At 43.4% G+C, this 21,945-nt stretch overlaps 1 protein-coding gene across 2 annotated transcripts in view; it reads right to left on the bottom strand.

The window, feature by feature from the left end:
- SPIDR (scaffold protein involved in DNA repair) overlaps positions 1 to 21,945 on the bottom strand; it is a 201,768-nt gene that overhangs the window by 143,043 nt on the left and 36,780 nt on the right. For both annotated transcript variants that reach the window (XM_068158790.1, XM_068158791.1), the window contains 2 exons: positions 10,662 to 10,906; positions 469 to 569 (listed from right to left, as the gene is read on the bottom strand). In XM_068158790.1, the coding sequence (XP_068014891.1) occupies positions 469 to 569; positions 10,662 to 10,906 (346 nt within the window). The remainder of the gene's footprint in view (positions 1 to 468; positions 570 to 10,661; positions 10,907 to 21,945) is intronic.

Genomic DNA, 21,945 nt, shown 5'->3' with positions numbered 1-21,945 from the left:
GCTTCACACTCATTTCATGGTTGTGTTCCATTTGCCCATATTTGCTGTCATTCACACTTTCACCACTTGCCCATGAATACAGCTGACTTCAAAGACAAAATGAGCAAGGTGGTTATACAGAAATAACAAGAAGGAAAAAAAACCACCTATAAATTAAACCTTAAATTGTCCTACACTCTGTTGGAAACACCGTTTCTCTGGGTGATGCCAGAAATCAAGCAGCTGCGAAGAATGTAGATGGAGGCTCTTTAAAACAAGTTCTTGACCTCTTGCATTCAAACACTTTGATGAGTGAGATGTTATAAACCATCATATTTAGACGAAGACAATCAAGAGAGCATTAAACTCAAGTCAGGCAAAACCCACAAAGAACAAAAGCTTCAGCTGTACCCCTCTGTGGGCCATAGATACACACATGTAAGCACAGAGTTTTACACAGTAGAGTAGTGTATGTGTAAAGCTTCTTACCTGAGGGGATTTTATCATCTGAAACACACTGATGCCTCCAAAAGCTAATGGCAGACCTCTCTCTGTTCTGCAGTCGACACAGCCTCTCAGCTAGCCCACCCCTGCAGAGAATAAAGGAATGCTCAGTTTTGCCAGGAATCAGTATGCAAGTGCCAAGTGAGAAGCCATGGGACAGATGGAATATGCATGCTTTGCCCCTTAGAGACAGAAACATACAGTAAAATTACATTCTGCAGATTAGTTCCCCTACTTTGAATTTTCCAGTGGATGTACTCCCAACAAGGCACACACTTAGGGTCAACACACACAATAAAACATTTTTACTATCTTCATGTTTTCAGGCCTGTTTCCACCAGAAGGATTGTAATGCAAGGTTCTCTACTTTTCTTTGCCCTTACAGACAAATCCTGACAGAGACTCCAGACACTGCAAATCCAAAACAAACCACCAGTGTAACCACCAGTTGTAACAGGTTGGTTGCACTTTTTTTTTGTGTCCCCCTCTCACCCCCCCCGAGATTTGTTTGGCTTTTGGCAAGGAGTGATCACAAAAATATTCTTTTACCCATACTTGACCCTATGATTCATTTCACAAGCTGGGTCAAGTGTGTAGTTTCAGTGGTCTGAACACTCTCCCAGACAAAAATTAATTCAGCATTCCCAAGGTGAGGAGCAGAGGAGTGGCACCTAACACAAACACATTTAAGGTAACACTAAAGTAATTCCTAGCCCTAGAATCAAAGCCAGAAGACAGTTTCTCACTTTAAGAACAAAAAGACTAATATGTTGGAAGCTGTCTTTGGGCTATTACAAAGAGCTTGGGACTACTAGGGGATTATCTGAGCATTTTTCTTTGGCTTCAAATAAGTTATTTGCATTAAAACCTACCTCATTCTTTCCTTACAGTGCAAGTTTTTTTCCACAACAAATACCATCCAGTATATCAATAAAGGTTTCTATTAAGGTGAAATGTGTCCTGGAGTTAAACTGGTTTAGGAATCAGAGATAATACACAAGCACCTTAATGTTATTTGTGCTCAGGAATAGAATCTTTTTGCTGAGGTAAAAGAAAAGACAAATAGCTTGGTAAAGCTCACATTGCAAATGTGAAACTGGGAGGACTCACACCTGTGGAAACCAAAGATCAGCTAAAATGGCTAAGCAGCATCCCTGGTAGGCTGTAAGAGACTCTTTGGTTAGCAATTACTGAGCAATTTCACCTGCAGACAAAGCAACAGGTTATATGCAAAGTAGTTCACAGTCTCAGCTGGGTTTCTAATGGACAACTACATACAGTTGGCAAAATTCTAACTGTCCCAAGAATTATTAGAAAGCATGGCTAAACATTTCAGAAGTAAAAGATCACACTCTGAAATGTTCAGAGTCACTTTGGGGACAGAGTGATCCATGAAAGTTTTGTAGTTTACATGACCGCATCTCCTCTCTGGCTGATGTGGTTGAGGCAGGGAAGAGAGAAACTGCTACCAAGAGTACAGTCACAGAACTTCATACAGGATAATTTACTCTGCTGATGACATTTTGCTCTAGCCACTTTTCCCCCCAAACCTGAGCACTCAAGCACTACTACTGCACTGCAACACTTGTGGGCAAGATCGTACTGCAAAATCCAGCAAGCTATCTGCCCAGTTTTTCTTCCTGCCAGGGAACCATTCTCAGATGCTGTTGTAATTCAGCTTGGCTGCATGGTCTACATGAGCCACGCTGGAACAGGTAGATGCCAGCTCAGCTAGGCTTAGAAACACTTTTTGAGTTTGCTTCTTTGTCTTGCAAGCCTGAGTCTGCAAGTGAACTCTCTGGTCTGACTACAGCAAGACACTATACAGCCAGCAGCAAAAAAACTCATTTTGCTGAAAGAGAACTGTTCAACAGGAGTGTTCCAAACCCCTGCTCCATTCCCTACATAGGCAACAGTGAAAGAAATATATTTTCTTTGTTCAAGTAACACTAGAAAGCTTCAAGATACCTGCAGAAGAGAGCAGCTATTACTGGCACACAGCCTGTTTCTCCCTCTTTCTCTGTGCTGGGCTATGGTTGTGTCCAGTCTATTCCTGCTTTTCCTTGTGAACACTTTGTAGCATGAAGGATAGTAAGTGCCTGGTCTGGTGGCTACTACAATACACCATTCCTGTTTCAGGCCTGATACACCTACCAGAAAGGGTCTCACTGACACTTACAGCTTCATTACTACTTTGCTAACCATGCCTGTAGTAGGACACTAGTAATCACAGAGTAAAGCTGTGCCTTTACCTTAGCAACCCTCTGTGCTAATAAAATTCCTTGATACTAATCACCATCCCTCCATTCACATTCCAAAGGCAATTAAAGATAGCTCAAGCAGAAAACATCATGAAGTGTTTTGCATCTGCTTGGTTGCAGAATATAAAATAACCAAGAATACTTTTATGACAGGTTCCCAGCTGGTCACTGGAACTGGGGTGGTTTAAAAATGTCCATTTCATACATTGGGAAATTGGAAAACACAAATTAAGGACATGTCATGCACAAAAGGAATTTCTGTGACAAGGCAGAGAGTTGGTAGATTATGGTTTGTTTCTTTTAAAAGGCAGAAACAAAGACATTTAATCACCTCCCCAAACCCAGCTGGATCAAGCTCCTTTTCTAGCTCAAACACGTAAAAGAAACAAAGACAGACACACTTTTCTGTTGCATAGTCTAATAAATTTGATGACAATGGCATTTGGAAACTACTAATGCCTTTCCATACAGTACAGGTGCCCACACTGTTGAAAGTGTCAATATATGTGCTGTGAGATACTGTGAACTGTACCCACCAAGACATTCCTGGCTGTGCACGTGAGAGATAAGACAGAATTACACAGAGCTTACACCAAGCAGAACATGGCACTAATCAGGTGCTGACTACAGTGTAAGAACCAACTCCATGCTTTGAATAAAGCTAAATGGTTAAAATTACTATTATGTTACTCCTAATTGCACGTGTATGGATTGCTGTACACCTAATGAGCTTTTATAGTCAGCCTTTGGTAGTTAACTGGCTTTACTGGGGCTAAGTCATCCTTCAGCACAGATTCTATCATGTGGGAGTTGCTCATTTTGGTAATTCAAGGTAGAGATTAATAATACTCACTTTACACTGTCCATACAGCATCCCTCTGAAAAATTCCCTGGTTTTCCTGGCTTTTCATAAATGGTTTTGGATTAATTTTGCCAGAGGAGAGGCTTAATGGCATCAAGGGTGGGGACTGGATCTTACACCTTAAACCACCCTTTTCTCTCCCTTTTTTTTCCCATTCCCCCCTCTTTTTCACCCCCCTCCCTTTAGTTGACCTGTAGTCTGTGTTTATTGACACATCTAGCTGCTTCAAGAAGTTTGGGACAACATTTTCAGCTCCCTCTTTTGCACAGCTCTAGCTCTTACGACGCACTCTATTGCCCTCCATAACAAACCCAACATGTGCTGAGCGTGTTACGTATGTATTTGGCAAATATGTTTTGATTACTAGTGTACAATTTCTGCAATCAGGGGAACTGACAAACTGGATTTAAATAACAAAACCTGTAATCTGAGAGGCATACTTCACCGAGCAGCACATCAGACTTGCTCCCAAAACGCTTTAATATGAGCAAATTGAACACATTTGGCGAATCGTTAATACAAAGGCCGTTCAGGGAAGCCAAGCTGCTCAGATACAATCTCTACTGCCCACAACCTTTTTTATTTTTAATCACAAAGCTTTCAGAACAGCTATTTTGTTCCTTTAAATCCCTGAAGGCAGGCTGATTTAACAAGCAGAAATCCATGTCCGCTGAGCTTGTTGAAATACCACATTTAGAACAACAGTTTGCCGTTACTGTCCACGTCCAACAATAGCCACATGAAAGACAGCTTTGATGACCATAAGAAAGCTCAGCAGCCAGTACAAAAGCTCAGTTTCTGGTGGTTGCCTCTTTCCACAAACTTCAGCAGCATGACTGAAGAGTTTTGTGCCACTGTGAGGCAACCATCACCAAAAGGTAACAACGAACCTGCTCTGTGACTCTCAGGCTGCTGCCCCCCTAGCTTCCTACTCCAATGAGGCTAAGAGGGAACAGAAGGAGGCAGTGGGAAGAGTGAGCATTAGTGAGTAGGGCGTGTTTTGAAAAGGCATTTCCAGTCTTTCTGAAGTGCTGGAGGTCTCTGTTTATTTCTTAAGGTTTTAATTCAGTGAGGCAGTCACCAAAAATAACCCCACATTCATCTAGGTCAGCTTCTCTCCAGGCTGCATTTGAAATTAAGAACAGTAAGCACTTAAGCATCTTGTTACTGAGTTGTTTCCTCATATACACTATACTCAAGACCCCATGTATTTTAAAACACCATAGATTATATAACTATATATCCCCATCTCAGGATTGGGCAATTTCCCTGCCTCTATGTTCAAGGCAAGGACAGAACTCCTTTCATAGTTCCAACTTAACTGGCGAAGTAACTGACTTCACTCAGTTACGGCAACACTCAGCCGTCCATTTCCACTCCACAGGGTGCTTGCTAAAGAAGGAAAAAGGCCCCCTAAGCATGCTGGTATTTCATTTGTCAACACTACAAACCCATCAGCTATTATCAGCTATTTTATGACTTGCAAAATTAGCCACACTGGATGCTGACAGTCACTACCAAGTGCTCCTTTAGCATACAGAGTAGAGAGACACATACAAATCTCCTCTACAGAGGCCCAACTCCCCTCCACTGCAGAAGAGAAGCTGTCAACTTGAAGTAACAAGGGATCAGAAAGAGTAACTTCAGCTTCCTAGATCACTCAAGCTCAAAAACTAGATTTACAAGCTTTTGCCTTAGGTGCACCACCATTACCATGACCACTGGCATGATTCTGTCTGTTGAGGGTGGGCTACTTTTCTGGAATCAAAGCATGACATGATTTCTTTTCCTATGTGATAGAAAAATAAAAGACCAAAAGTTGAGGACAATAATTTGAAGTCCCTACATTTGCGCCAGCTCCTTCCTGCCCTGGCAGTCTCCTTTATTCTCAGGACCCCAGTTGGCCTCATCCAACAACTGGATTTCATTTTACTGCATGAGGCAAACCAGGACATGCTGTAATTTTTCTCATATTTTGATAAAGGAAGTTAATTTTAGCAGAGCAGATCTGTAAGTGATCTGCATACGAGTAGATATAAGATAGTTCAACTGAATTTCCCAAGATTCTGTTCTACTATTAAACTAAACCAAGCCACTCAAATACTAAAAAACAACCAAACAGCTCTACCATCTACACTGTCTCCACTCAACCCCAGCTTCCCTAGCACCAGCCTGGAAAAAGAGCCCAGCTAAGCAGAGGCTTTTGGCTTTCCTCCACCTGCTGCACAGTTCCAAATTATCCAAGTGGAAGCCATGGGCCAGATCCAGCTTTCAGGATGATCTCCCCTGCTCACTGCTTTCTGTGCTGTAGCCATGACCTGCAACAGAGATGAGAAGGAAGGAGAAAGGCAATGACTGCTACGTAATATTTAGCTATATGACCAGAAAGGAGGTGGTGTCATTCATCTGTCAAGATGCTGACATAGCTTTCCCCAAACCAGCCTTCAGACCTCTGCACAGAAAACCTGAGCTTTCCTATCAAGGGTGCAGATCCTTATCCACAGTTAGCACACTAATGAAAATGTTCTCCATCAACAGTAAGAGGAAGGATGGGACAGGGACAAAGGAATGAATGTCCTGAACAGGAAGAGTGAAGAGATGACAATTACCTGGACAAGCAAAGTAACTAGATAAACAAAACTCATAACTAAGGTATTTCCTGCCTGCTTTCCTGTTCCCAAAGGAACCCAAGGTGGAACCACAGTGAAAAGTCCTGCAGACTCAGCTCCTCTGGCCACTCCAGACAGATTACATTCTATACAGTTGTGGTTGGTTTGGTTTTGTCTATTTTAAAAGCTTGTTTCAGAGTATCTTTGCTGGAAAAGATATTTTTGCACTAAGATTGCAGATAGTGGAGATCATCAGACGAAGCTGGCGGGTGCAGATTCAAGTCATGCTTACACCCTAGGATGTTACTGCAGCAGCCAGTTTTTGTGGCTTCAGAAAACTACTGGGAAAATTCACAAAACAATGAAGCCTCTGAGGGTAACAAACAGCTCCTGAGCAGGAAACTGCTGAAAGCTGGAAGAGCACCTGGGTAACATACCACCATATGCTTATCCTGTTCTTATTACCTTCATACTTATTTCCTTTTGGCCACTAACAGACACTTTAAGGTGTTACAGCTTTGGTCTGACCTAGCACAGTCTATGTGTTTTTAAAGCAACAAAAAAATAAAGCTTGATTGCATAAGCAAAGTACTTTTAAGTATAGAGATCCTCAGTAATCAGGACTTTCTAATCCGTTAGCTCAGTTAGCATTTTGAAGTAGAATAGAATAGAATTAACCAGGTTGGAAAAGACCTTTGAGATCATTGAGTCCAACCTATCATCCAACACTATCTGATCAACTAAACCATGGCACCAAGCACCCCATCCAGTCTCTTCCTAAGCATGTCCAGTGATGGTGACTCCACCACCTCTCTGGGCAGCACCTTGAAATGGCCAATCACTCTTTCTGTGAAGAACATCCTTCTGTCTATTGATAGAATAAAATTCACCAGGTTGGTTAATTCTATTCTATTCTTAAACAATTAATTGATAACTGCACATAGAATCAGTTAGGGGAAAAAAGAAAAGGAAGAACCACCTTGTTAAAAGTACAACAGACATCTCCAGAAGCACTGCTTGCAGTCTCCATAGCTTGAGGCATAACTTCACTTACACCATTTAAGTTAAAGCAGCTTTCATTAACTCAGTATAGCAAGTGAGAGTTTCTGCACTGTAATTAGTTACAGAAATAGGGATTTGTGAACATCAAGCTTACACTGCTTGGTTTTTGCTGGAATTGTTTTGGAATGACCTGTTTTGGAATGTCCTGTTTTGGAATGACCTCCTTGGAGGACGTGTATTCCTCACAGATGAGACTTGTACCCACCTGGAGGAAGAATTGAAATTATCCTTCTGTGCCAATTGGTATATGGAATCTTTTAGATCCTTCATGCAATTTTCAATTTTTCCAGACAGAGTTTCAATGGCTGAAACCAAAGAACCACGTGTCATGCTATCCTCCAATTGTCTCATTTGATCACTGAATTGGCCAACCGTGGGAGAAGCTCCACCATAACTTCTTGACACAATTCTGCTTGCCAGAATGTTTGCATAATTAGAAGGAGCAAGTTTGATGATCTTTTTAGCAAGACCAATACCCACAGGAACGTCATCAGGATTCAGAGTTTCATGTTCACCATAGAGTAGCTCTCTAACAGCAAATTCTCTCAAGCGCTTAATTCCCTCATCTATGGTAGTCCAGGGTTTAGGATTCCATGGAAGATCATCTCGGGAAGGGTATCTCAGGGCAACCGCTATTAAAAGGCGTATCCACAGATTAACCTTACCGAGAGCTTCGCCTAGATGTCTATCTATTCCATTGTCCCTCGAGAGAGTTCCTAACTGAGCTGCTGACTTGTCTCCAACTGTTAGAGCTGAAGCACCTGTATCATAACACCTACTAAGCCAAGCTAGAACTGGCTCCTTATCTGCCCTGGTGAAATCTTTACGGACATTTCTCAATTCCTCCCGTGGTGATGAACAGTCCGTAATATCATCTTCCTCTTCATCTCCCTGAATTCTTTGCCCATAAAATCCTGCTGTCATTCTCCTAAGGATCTCTTTAAGCTGAGAACCACCTTTGCCAGCTGCTTTCCTAGCTTCATCTCTATCCTGCTTTGATCTCACTAGGTTAGCTAGATCTTTAAAACAAACCTTCTCTTCCTCCTGAGCAGGATCTTTTACAGTAGAGGGCCCCTCACCAGGATCAGTCTCCTCCTCTTCTTCTCCATCTTTGCCCTTTCCAGCTCTAGTCTTTAAAGGAGCCATCTTGACTGGAGCTGTGTTTGAATTTACAGCCACCTTAATGGAAGCTGACAGGTCCTGAGATAAATCAGCTGCTGGGGCAGTGACTTCCGGTCCCACCGAGGGAGTGGGTGGAAGTGACGTTGCTCCATTACTGGCCGACGGAGAAGAAGAAGAAGGAAAAGGAGTGGGAGAAGGAGTAGGCGCCATGTTGATACCAGCTGATGCCCTTGGCTGCTTGCCAGAATCAGCAAAGTCATTTAGAGCTGCCTTACCAGTTAACTTTTTAGCCTTCTTTTTTACTGACACGGGTTCTCCACAGTCCTCGTCACTAGATGACTCTGGGACTGATCGAGAGCCACGGCGTTTTCTTTTTGATCTAGTTTTAATAACAAAACACGCCCTGGACACCTTTTTCTCTCGCCACAAGGAATACAGAGAAAACACATTAGTTATCACCAGCAGCAGAATTATACACATCACATAAATCATCTTTGGATCCCAGGCATCACCTAAAGTTACTGTCTCCTCAGGCGGAATCTTAAAACCCTTTATCTCAATTGGGAGAGTGGTGGAGGTAACATTCCTGTATCTCACTGGCCATAACAAATTAATACATTTTCCATACCATAATTTAACTTTATACATAACCCACATATAAAGTGTCTGCACCAAATATTTACCCAGGTAATCCAAAATCAAACCCAAACAATACCTGTAAACCAGAGCCCCAAAAATTGAAAAGAATAATCGCTCCACAAACCACAATACCTTCATGTTTGCTAATTCAGCTGGAAAACACTAAATCAATCAAGTAATAAATTGAACTAATTATCTGCCCCACGTTGGGTACGCCAATAAAAAAAAATGTCGTGGGGTGGAAGGGGTAAGGCCGAGAAGCCTCCTCCCTTCCCCCTTGTAAGGTAAAAGGGAAAAAAAATTGAAGGGAAAAGAAAAAAAAACTCGCAAGCTGAATTAGCAAAGCAGTGGAGCTATATTTACAAAGCGATGTAGGGTTTGCAGGGGATTATTTACAAATTTACAATATCTACAATATATACAAAGATATACAACAGAGTAACACAGAAATGAGAGTAATCCCTCTCGGCAGAGAGGGGTCCCCCACCTCCGCTCTCCCCTCTCTTCCCCCCCTTTCCCCAGAATGGGATAGAAAGAGAAAGAGAAGAGAGGAAAAAAAAGTTAGAAGCAGTTCGTGTTAATTGGAAAGGAGTTAATATACAGGCCTGGTATCTTATCGGCCTCAAGGCCGAAGCCTTGGCAGAAAGCCCAGGACAGAAAGCTGTTGCCTGAAGAAGAGGCGGAAGCAAGACTGACTGAGAAGTGCTGGAAATGTCCAGTATAGTCCCAGCTCAGAAGTGCTTCCTCCCACTCATCCAATGAAATTAGTTTAGACTATTCCTTCCGTTTACCAACTTCCGTCCACCATATTCCCTTTCTTAAGGGGGCAACGTCAACCGGCCACAGTGGTGATGGGTTTTGGGGTTTTCTTGGTTGTTTTTCTCCCCAGCAGTTAGTTATCTTTTTAACATATTTAATTTGTCACAGAGATTTCAACTTCAAATTAACCACTACAACCCACCTTTGCCTAAATACCACTCTGTCCTGCACTGCTTAGCCCTATTGCTCATCCTACAGTATTTTGGGTACAACATCTTTGCAGACTGTCTGGAGAGGCACAAAGCAATGAAGTGATTACAAGACCAACCAAAAGTATGTCCTCTCACTCATCCCTGTAAGGCATCATAAAGCCTTATTAGAAGTGCAAAACCCACACCTATTTGTAAACAGAAGTTCAAGATCAAGAGCTTTCACCACAGATTTTTAAACCTCAGCTGAGTTCTTTCTCGCCTTGGTTACTTGCTTACATCCCCCTAAGTTTTTGGAGTCTGCATCTCTAAAGTGTTTATCCCTGAAATACCTTCCTACTTTTCTGCAGGCATTATCATAGTATCATAGTATCATTCAGGGTTGGAAAGAACTATAAGGATCATCTAGTTCCAACCCCCCTGCCATGGGCAGGGACACCCCACACTAGATCAGGCTGGCCAGAGCCTCAGCCAGCCTGGGCTTAAACACCTCCAGGGACGGGGCCTCGACCACCTCCCTGGACAACCCATTCCAGGGCTTCACCACTCTCATGGTGAAGAACCTCCTCCTCACATCTAGCCTGAATCTCCCCACCTCCAGCTTATTTGGCTTAAAAACTAATTAACCTTTCTTTAGGGCTAACAGCACATTTACCTCAGTAGCTTCCTCTTCTTGGCGGACTCAGTGGGGGCTCGGGGGGCCCTGCCTGGCTGCTTGCTGGGGGTGCGGAGCAGTGCCTGCGCTGACCTCAGCCACTCACTGGCTGGCCGTGCTCCATCACCCTCCGTGTCCACTCCTGACCTCCACTGGAGTCTCTCTGCCATGGTCACCAGGCCCATGTCTCCTTCTCCCACGCTGTCATTATCGGATGAATACTCAGAAATGCCTGTTGAAGGTGTCTAAACAAACAGAAACACAAAGCTATTTAAACAGAGAGCTGGGGAGACAGCACAGATTTAGAGAGGCAGTTAGTGGTGTTCCCCAGTAAGCCACAAACTGAATGCCAACTTATTACTGTAACTTGGATGACTTCACTGTGCATAACATGGATCTTGTGGAAGTCAACATGAACTCCTGAACATAAGGACCATCTCTTGAGGAACAACTGGGATGAGTAGCTTTCATTTTTTTTCAAGCAATGAGACCTGCTCAAGTTATGAAAATGGTAAGCCAGTGCTTGTCTCTACCAGGAAAAGTTTCCAGACAAGGGGGAGGATTAAAGTACATTTTCAGGAAAGCAGAAGACAGGGATTCAGAGTGGCAAGAAAGCTGAGAGGCAGATAGAAGGGCAACAAAGTTGGTGAGGGCACAAGCACCTTGCGAAGAGAGGCTGAGGGAGCTGGGGTTGCTTCATCTGGAGGAGGCTCAGAGGAGACCTTGTTGCCATCTACAACTACCTGAAGGGAGGTTGTAGCCAGGTGGGGGTTAGTCTCTTCTCCCAGGCAACCAGCACCAGAACAAGAGGACACAGTCTCAAGCTGTGCCAGGGGAGGTTTAGGCTGGATGTTAGAAGTTCTTCACAGAAAGAGATTTGCCGTTGGAATGGGCTGCCCAGGGAGGTGGTGGGGTCACCATCACTGGAGGTGTTTAGGAAGAGACTGGATAGGGTGCTTGGTGCCATGGTTTAGTTTATCAGATGGTGTTGGGTGATAGGTTGGACTTGATGATCTCGAAGGTCTTTTCCAACCTGGTTTATTCTATTCTATTTCACATCAGGATTCAAGTTGGAGGGTTGGCTTCCATAGTCTAAACAGTGAAAGTAAAACACATGCCTCTGTTGAGAACTCATAGCTAGCAAAAGTATGTAACCTCATATTAAAGCAAGATTTTGACCACTAAAGCTGGCCTTCCCCCATGCCCAGCAGGGCTACAGCTTCCCAGGAAGGTTTCAGAAGTTGATAAGTTATCAGACCACATGCAGGTAGCTCCAAGGAAGGATCAATCACTGTTGAGCAAACAGCACTGAGAGCAAGCATGGCCGGAGTTCAGACTCAAAAAACCTCACTGGTAGTCTTCTCCCAGAGCATCACAGGACACACTGAACTCATCCCACTGAAGGAGGAGTGCAAGAAGAGAATGAAAAGGCCCCAAAACTAGACTATAAAGAGATGTGGACGGATGAGAATGCTGGCAGAGAAAATTCACATGCTTTGGTTCAGCTTGTTTTACTGTCTTCTAGGGCGGTGCACAAGCAGGGCAAGGCAGCTGGGTTGTCACCCCAACATGAGCTCTGCACAGTTATGTCTGTTATGCTCTCTTGACCTAATACTTCTTAAACCACTATTAAGCAAAAGTACTTAGAAAGTGGCATTTTACTTAGTACAGAACAATCTAAACCTTTGGAAGAAGCAGAAGACTAAGAAACAAGAGCTGGGCTCAGTCTTCAGGAACTGGTTGGGAAAAAAATCAGCTCAACAACCCAAATGAAAAGAACCATTCTGTGCAATTTCTGGCAGGGTAGTACAGTCCCAGTCCCATCACTGGGACCACCAGCACTAGCACAGATCAAGGAGGCTTGCACAAAACTACTCAGTAGAAGAGAACTCAGCCCAGTCCTTGAAAGAACCAAAACCCAATGCCAAAACACTAGGGTCACATTTTAAATGGGGAACTGGAAAACCCCGAGGGCTGATTTTACTCCATGTCACACTGCAAACCAGCCTGTTTGCAGAGTCACAGATCACACTGTTTTGGAAGAGACCCTCTAAGATCATCTTGTCCAAGCCCCCTGCAGTCAGCAGGAACACCTCCAACTACATCAGGCTGCCCAGGGCCCCTGGTCTAATGCAGTAAGCAGCTCTCCGCACAGGTTGACTGACAATTGCCTTAAAGTTTACAGACTAAAGGGAGGAAAAATCACTGCATTCACTAATGCTGTTGTATGTCATTAATTAGTACAATCATCTGAAACCAACATATCTCAACTGTGCACAGAAATGAGTTCAGCTCTTGCCAGTTCTTTAATGCATTCTTCACGTAAATGATGAGACACTGCGTTCGTGCTCTGAGCGCTCACCCAAACACGCTGGAAATTGGAAAGACCTTTTAAAGTTAGCCAGAGAAGGAGAATAGCTAAGAGAATGTAATTAATATCAGCCTATTTTAAACACAACACAGTCAACATTTGTCCCCTGGCAACAATATTGCTCTGAAAACAAACTCCTTCCACGTTGGCAAAGGGCCAGAAAGAAAAGGTTTCAAACAGCACTAAAGCAGTAAGCAAGCACTTGAGTCTTAAAGCACCGTTCCAGTGCACCCTTTTGCTTTGGGAATGCTTTAATTTTGCTTCAATTGCTGTGATAGCCACTGCACCTCAACAAGGATACAAACCTCAACCTCTTTGAGAAAGCAAAATGTTTGCTTTGGATCTTCTGAACAAGCTCATCAGCCGGCATTAAGGCGCTTCAGTATGCTGCTGTATGTCCAAATCTCCTCTTGCTGATAAAAAGTCGCTATCTAATTCTACACAGACATTGAAATAACTTCTTTTTTATTTGTTTTTGCAGATAGAGGTCACTGAATCTGTTATTCCCTTCCCTAAAATTAATACATTTCTTCCCTTCTGTTATCTCACTCCAGCTTAGCTCAAATGGCAGAACTAATAGGGTTTCTCAGAAGGCACCCTTAGGGAAGCAGGCTTTAGCAGGCCACAGCGCCAAGTTATGTCAGAAATGGAACCAGTATGCAAGACTTTCAGACTTTGATCACTGTACACAGAGGAAAATTAATCTTGTGGAATTTTCTTTCCTCCTTGTTCTCTCTCCTATCTTTATCTCTATACTCTGGAAGTGTTTTCTATTATTGCCTCATGATTTTTTTTTTCCCCCCTCTTTTCTGATTCCCTTGCTCTTTCTTTTCAGAGCTAATTTAGACTTCTCCTAACCACCCTCTAAATGACAGCTGTCAGGATGGGTGGAAGATGACTAGTATTAACACCCAGAGCAAACTTGGGCAACTATCCTGCCACCTCTCCTTTTAAATACAGTCCTCCTTTCTGATAAGCAAGGCTCCATTTGCTCTCCTGGGACTCTTTGAGGTCATGCACGCAAAGGGATTCAAACACAGCGAACCTCTACAGTGAGTTAGTTCGAGGCTACAAAGCAATTTTATATCTTGCATGGAGCTCTCCAAAAACCAGAATGAGCAGAAAAGCTACTGGATTTACTACAATGAATATTCACAAGCATAAATCACCAGAGCAGTGTGTCAAAAGGCTCAGGCTATGCTAACGAAGGCTTGAAGCTAACTCCACCAGAAGCTGGCTTGCAGGACTATGGGGAGTAGGGTAAGGGTGAAAGAAAAAAAGCTCCCCCCTTAATTAATCAACATAAAATTAATTCAAGCATTGTGCACACAGATAGTACAGGATATTATTCAGCTTCATAAAGATAATAAAAGATAAAGCATTTAACGCTTGCAGCTCTCTTCAAGGCTTTGTGCTTTCTGAAGCTCCAACCGAAGCAGCGAAGTTCCTGCCAAATATTTTCCTGGTATCTTGAGAAATAATTTAGTTCTCGGTAAGAGAGCTGCTTTCACTCCAGAAAGATAAAATTCAGATATACCTTCACACAAGATACTGAATATTCAAAGCGCAGAGCTAGGCGTGTGCTGCTCTCTGGGTGACACCAAGCTTTCTTCTCACGGAAGAACCACAGCAACAGCACGCAAAATGTGCGAGATTAGGTAGCTGTGCGTGGGCAGAGATAACAGTATGACAAAAAGAACAACAATGAAAGACATAAATCACTAATAAGATATTTTAGGACTTGCAAGCCCAAACTGACACAGCATATTAACTGGAATTTTGTATCTGGAAGAACCAGGCAGTGTTATTACAGAGACAGCATATATTTAAAGTGGAACTCAGATAATGCCTGGTTGTTTAGCCAAGCACAGCATTCCTCCTCAGCACATGTGCTCAGACCATCTGATCTGCCCTAAATATTTATCAGTGGGGCTGGTCCAGCACACTAGGAAATGACAGGTCCTGCTCCCCACACATTAGCATTTCGTGGCTGCCATTGCAGGACATGGAGCCACACGCTCTTCGAGGCCACCAGAACAGCCACCTCAAGCATCTGTCTGGGCATCCCCAACAGCAGCTACTACTGAGCTGACAAAGGGTTTGCTTCTTTCTCCCTGCTCAGCCACTGCTAAACTTCAGCAGCATCTCCCTTCACACAAACATGGGAATGAACTTTTGCTATCTCCTAGATGCCACCACCCCTAGGCTGGAATGTAGTCATTAACACACAAAATCATTTCTGCCAAGCAGCAAAGAAGAATGCTGTATCTAGTGAATATGGAGGAGACATGTAGGGAGCAACACTGTAATTATTCAAAGCAGAATTTGGTCACAGGCTGCACCCTCATCTCCTCTTAATGGTGTTTTGAGACCTTTAAACAAGGGGTTAGGACTTCTCTCCTATGACTAATTAAAAAGGATTCATTGCAAGCAGGAGCCCAGTGCTTCCTATCATGAAGGAAATTGATTCATGATTATCTCTGAAGGAAGGAGGCCAGCTACTAGCCCTTATGCACCACTGCTGACTCTGCTGGGCTTCCCTTTGGAGAGCTCCTGGGGAAGTCTTACTCATGTATGAGCCCATTTATTCTGCGAACTCTGTCAAAAATTACAGCTGCAGCAGCTACTGTCTTTAAAGGTTACCCCAAGCATGATTCAGTCCAAAGGAGGAATACCAAGAGCTGTTATCAAAAGCAAAGGGGACAGTTTCAGAGATGCGTTCATGGAACAAAGGAGTTGAAGGAACTTTGACATAACTGCAGGAATTACCAGCACAATATAGCTGCTGTTGAGTAGAAGCAACAGTTCTCTTCTGGTGCTGGGCTTCCTGCACAGTTTCTGATACCAAGAAAAGGTGTGGAGGGTGGCATGGACAGGAACGCTTGCTTCAAAGAGTGAGGAAGTTGAAGTACAGCAAACAAGCCCACAGAAATGGTGTTTTAGATCACACATGACATCATTAACAAAAGAAATAGCTTGTATCATCATTTATCAGCTCCTGTATCTGGTGGAGATCATAGTGCCTTGAAGTGGAAAATGAGGTGATGATTAGGACCACATGCAGTACATTTGGCTGTACATTCTTTATTATAAAGGGAGAGGTGCATGTTTTTGTTTGGTTTGAGCTCACACATAATCCTGTGCACACACACCATTGGCAGGCAGTATCCTGCACACAGCACTAATCCTTTTAGAAAGCAAGAATGGAAAAAATATTAGAGGAAGGTTTTGCACACAGAAACCTCACGAAGATCTGTCCTCAGAAAGAACAGCTCTGGGAGAGGAGTGATGTAAATCACAACAAAATGGACTTTTTATAGACCTAATGACAAGATGGTGTTTTACTGACTTTTTTTTTCCCTCCCCCTTCCCTGAGCCAGTGGTAAGGAAGATGAAATCGAAGCCATAACTTCTAATCCTGAGCAGAAACCTCAGCTTTTACAAGGCAAACAGGTTTAGCAGGCTATACCTCTGGAGATACATCCACAAGCTGTTCCAGCCTGCCTCTCCCAGAACAGGTTGTTCTAAGGCAGGGATCAGCCAACCGAAACAGGTGAGGCTGTCTTCTCAGCCCAAGTGCATTTTCTTTCATTTTTTTTTTCTTTTTAAGCACAAAATAAGTCAGTAAAGCCAAAAGGACTGCATTTATTTCTCGGTGTACTCTTCAGATGTACAATTGAATAGCGAGTCTGAAGGGAAAATGGAACAAAATGGCTGCGTGCCAGGCACAAAGGCAGGTAAGAGAAGGCAGGTGGAGGACAGTGAGCTAGAAACAGGCACGAAGCAGAAGTTTGCTGACAACAGTTAAGGGATACTGATTTGCACTGCAGGAAGCCTAAGGAAAAGCCTGCTGCCATCTTGGCATCTGCAGCGTTTGTGCTACAACCACACCTCTTAAAAAGCATTGCTTTATTAATGAAATGAAGCTTTAGCATTATAAAGCCAGACTATCGCTTCCTAATATTCTGCATTACCACCGAGCTCTCCACCAGCCGGTGATCAGACAAGCAGTCAAATTCTAAGAGACCCAACAATGCTGCAAAATGTCAATACAGGTAACCCAGGAGTGCTTTTCCTGCTTTGTCTGGTTTTATTTCTTTTTATCATACAAGGTCATCCTCAGTTTCTCCCAGAGAAAATAACTGGCTGTTAAAGCCAGTTTGGACCCATTTAAGCACACTGTTAGCCAACATCACAGCCAAGTGGATTACTGTAACCCTTGCTCTCCATTCCTTCCTTAAAAAAAAGAAGAGGGGAGGGGGAAGACGCCACTTCACATGTTGCATCTTGCAAACTATTCAGGGACAGAACCAGGGCTCCTCTCCTGCAACTGCATATTATCCCACGCAGTCGAGCTCTCATCTTGATAAGGATTCTCCAGATGACAGTCTCAAGTTTTCAAATATAAATACCTGCCTCTGATAGGGCATGCAGATAATTACATCACCTCGCACAGAAGCCTCAACATCATGCACTGCAGCCTGGGCACACGAGAAAATTACAGTCAGCTTCAAACACCACTTAAACAGGGTTTAGTTCTTGACACAGAAATTGTTACTTTCATGTTCCCAAGGAGCAGATGTTATCACGTGGTTTGATAACCTACTTTCACATTCTTTGTTTGTAGTTATTCGCTCAGTTTCATTTAGTAAAGTTAGTGGATTCAGGCCATGAAACCTCAGTTTTATTGTCTCTATTTTAGGTGATGCTATGGTAATCAGCCAGGTTAAAGCTTGGATGTAACAAGAGGACTCAACTGAAAGGCATGATTAAAAGCCAAATTATTATTTATGAGCTAAACCCTAGAGCGCCTAGACTAAACACCTGCAGGATTCAGTAGGAACTGTTAAGGGAGGAAATACACTTCCATCTTCAAGCAACTCTGTTTTGTTCCAAGTCTCCAGAGACAAAAAAATGCTTGCAATGAGAGGTAATGTCTTTAACTAGACAACCTGATTTAACTGTGGAGAAAACAGGCAAGCTTTCAGCATCGAGCCCTTCTCTAGGTCCCAAAAGTTTGTCAGTGTGTTGTTTCTTTAACTAGATAACTTGGTCTGGATAAGTTATTTCCTTATAATAATAGCTTATACAGTTATAAATAACAATCCTGAAAGCCTTTTAACACAGATACATGGAATGGCTTAGGCTGGAAGGGACCTTACAGAGCATCTACTCCAACCTCATCACCATGGGCAGGGTCACCTCTCAGACTTAGCTGCTCAAGGCCTAGAACACCCCCACAGAGGAGGCACCCACAGCCTCCCTGGGCAACCTGTTCCAGAGTCTCACTACCCCTGTACTGAAGAACTTCTACAATCCAGTCTAACCCTACTCTCCTTCAGCTTAAAACCATTCCCTCTAATCCCATTGCTGCTATACAACCTCATGAAAAGTCCCTCCCCAGCCTTGCTGTAGGATCCCTTCAGGTATTGGAAGGCAGCTCTAAGGTCCCCCCAGAGTCATCTTTTCTCAAATTCTTTCTAAAAATAAGAAGCCATGAGAAAAATACCTCTCACAGTAATGTCACTGTTTAGACCAAGCAGACTTTAAACCATCTTTCATATTGTATTCTCTTCCAAAAAGTAGGTGATGACTGCAGGCATGTTATTTTCTGCGATGAAAGAAAACAATTCCCTCCCTAAAAAACCCCAAACCGAACGAGAGATGGCACACAGGTATTCAAAAAGAACAAGTTATGCACACTGACTTCTCATCTTTGGTTATCTGCCTGCAGCTTCCTGTGAAAGCCCTTAGAGAAGCACTTATCAAAAAAGGACGAGAAAAAAAAAAGAGAGGGAGGAAACACAACTGGCAGTGTTGTACAACACACCAGTGCAATACAGGCATCATTTCTGCAATAGTGCTCAGCACGGAGGGGATTTGTTTTGCTTTGTTCATAATTTCCACAGAGGTACACAAGGCACTACTTAAAACTGAGCCTGTGCTCTTGCAGCTCCAGCAGCGCCGGCAGTCACAGCTCCAGCGCTGGCAGCTGCAGGAGACACCGGGCTGCTGGGCAGTGCAGCACATTACATAAATTTGCTTCTACTCCCACTCACTCCACATTCTTCTCACTTGACTGTTCTCCCCTTTGCCCCATTTATTGCTCCACAGGGCCTGCAGTACTGCCCCCAAATCCTAAAATAGCCGCTTCATTTCTTCCCTCCTCTCCATTTCTAACTTCTTGCAACCCCTTCCCTCCTCTCCAGAAGTTCTTCCACAACCTTCCTCCTCTGGAGCATTTGTTTCACATTTTTGTGCTGTTAAAGCTACTTTAAACAGTGAACATTTCAGGGCAGGAAATATCTTCCACACTCTGAAATACTGTGTTAGGGAGGACAGTATGTGTGTGCACACAAAAGCACCCTCACCTCAACTGAATTTCCATGAGGATGAGAGCACCTATAAGCGAGACTGAAGCAACAGAGGGCCCAGTTAATTGCTCTTCCAAATGAGCCAAAGAACCCCAAACAAGAAAACTAGTTACAACAAAAATTAAAGAAAAAGAAACACATTAAATGTACTCTGCTAAAATTAATTCTGCCTGGAGAAAGAACAAAGGAAAAAAGGAGAGCACCACTAGGTTTACAAATTTTTCTTTCAGATCATGTGCCTAAACTCTGAAGGAGCAGAAGGAGAATGAAGTTACTGTCAATTGCGTAAAGCGCTGTGACTGAAAACTGCCATGCTGTTATAAATACACATTTTATAGCAAGATTCAGAGGTGCTAACTGCTGCAATCCTGTCTTCAGTCTGACGCATTTCATTGTGCTGGTTGTTCACAGCGCATGGGAAGATTTCAGAGGGCAGACGGATTAAAGCTCCTCCGAGATTTAGACGAGAACAAAACCACGTGTGTGTCACTTTACACACAGAGCCACGACTGCCAGAGCGTGGGGATAACACACATCACAGGGCACATGGAGACAGATACTGAAAGCTTTTATTAGTAAATAAACATACCACATAAACATACCAGGAAGAACACACTTCAAGTGTCTCACCAAGGCAGCAATTACACAGAACCCTTAAACTCAATGAGCTGCAAGCCTCTAAGGACTGCCTTGCATGGAAAACTTGCAAAGAGAAGAGCTCTGAAATACAAGCATCAGTCATTTGTCCTAAGCAATGCCTTATAAGGATTATAAAGCTTGCATAAAGCAGGAAGATTAAAAAGAATTAAGGTAATGCTTCTCAATTGCAGGCAAAGAGAAAGAGCCTCAGTGCTCCTCTGCGTACTTTAGCACACTTTGAACAGCAACAGCTCACTGCTTTCGGCAGCAGTCACCAGTATCTTTTGGCTTCATGCCTCCACTAATCTCAAACCAGATCAAGAGGTTGCAATGGCTCAATTTCACTTCCATTCTTAAACCAATGCTTGCTTTACTTCAGAAAGGGGGTGTGGGTGTGTAGTGAAAGCATATAGAATTGGCATTTTTCTCTTCTATTAGGGTGGCACATGTCAATGCTGTGTATTTACTCATGGAAAATGCAACCTCTGCAAGAATCAGAGGTGGTGTCCAGCCCCCCCCCCCCCATCCCACTTTGTGTTTTTAGTTATTTGGTTGGGGTTTGGGGGGGTTTGTTTGGGTTTTGCTTAGTTTTGTTTTCAATGTAAGATAGCCTCAAAACCTGACAAGATAATGCTAAAGTAACATGTGAATTGGGCTTCTAGGAAGAGCATATGAAGTATGTCCTTCAAGATAATATTAAGCATTCCTTATTTTCCTCTTCCCAAGGTAAAAAAACAACCCAACACTCATGTGACATTTGTCCTCAGATTTTTAGAAGCACTGCACATCTTATATTTTTCCCCCCCCTCATTGAGTTTTTAAGTGACCATTTGCATTCTGACCAAAAACTGACATGTTCTGTATGAAGCAACTAAAAACCCTGTGCAAGCTGCAATTTCCTGAAGTGTTGGGGGCCACAAAGCCAGGCCCAAAGTTTGTTCTAAGAGTAAATGGGGGGGAAAAAAAAGTGTTTTGTACTAAGCAGCAGTTAACTCTCGAAGACCAGCAGTTAGAGGTCTCACTCCAGGAGCTGTGCTCAGAGCTGAGAAGCTGGGCTGGGGGGAGAGCAAAAACACCAGCTTTGAAGAAAGCGCTCAAGCAGTTCTGGGCACCCAGCTGCACCACTTTTAGGAAGTGTCTGACAGGCAGCTCCATTGCCTAAATGCAGAAGTGCAACTGTTGGTGTCCACTGTATCATAGTATCATTCAGGGTTGGAAGGGACCACAAGGATCATCCAGTTCCAACCCCCCTGCCATGGGCAGGGACACCCCACACTAGATCAGGCTGGCCAGAGCCTCATCCAGCCTGGGCTTAAACACCTCCAGGGATGGGGCCTCGACCACCTCCCTGGACAACCCATTCCAGGGCTTCACCACTCTCATGGTGAAGAACCTCCTCCTCACCTGCAGCCTGAATCTCCCCACCTCCAGCTTCATTCCATTCCCCCTAGTCCTATCACTACCTGAGATCCTGAGCAGTCCCTCCCCAGCCTTCCTGTGTATCAATTTTGTACTTGTCTTACTGTCAACTATTTTAATTGGAATTTTTCTACTTAGCAATTAAACAGCAGTGTGTGATATAGTCACACTGATTCAGCAGCATGAACAGCCCCCAGAGCCCGTTTTAACTGCAACATTTTGTATTCCCTGCTCCAAATCACCAGAGATACTTGGGCATAAAGTCACCTGAACTGCCCTCTGATCATCTGCATTCCCCAGCTGACAGCAATTTCATTCTGGACAGAAAGCTGAGCAAAATACTGTAGAAGAGTTGGGTTTGTGTTTTGTTTTAATAATCATAAACAAACCAACCAATCTTTTCAAATCCAAAGACTTTCACATAGCTTCAAGGCTCATTTTTTAGGGTGCAATACAGGGCAGAACTGCAGCAGAACTTACT

The sequence above is a fragment of the Melanerpes formicivorus genome, unplaced genomic scaffold, assembly GCF_026170545.1.
Source record: "Melanerpes formicivorus ecotype bairdi unplaced genomic scaffold, bMelFor1.0.p_v2 SCAF_42, whole genome shotgun sequence".
Taxonomy (NCBI): domain Eukaryota; kingdom Metazoa; phylum Chordata; class Aves; order Piciformes; family Picidae; genus Melanerpes; species Melanerpes formicivorus.
This window is presented reverse-complemented; position numbering and strand designations above follow the sequence as displayed.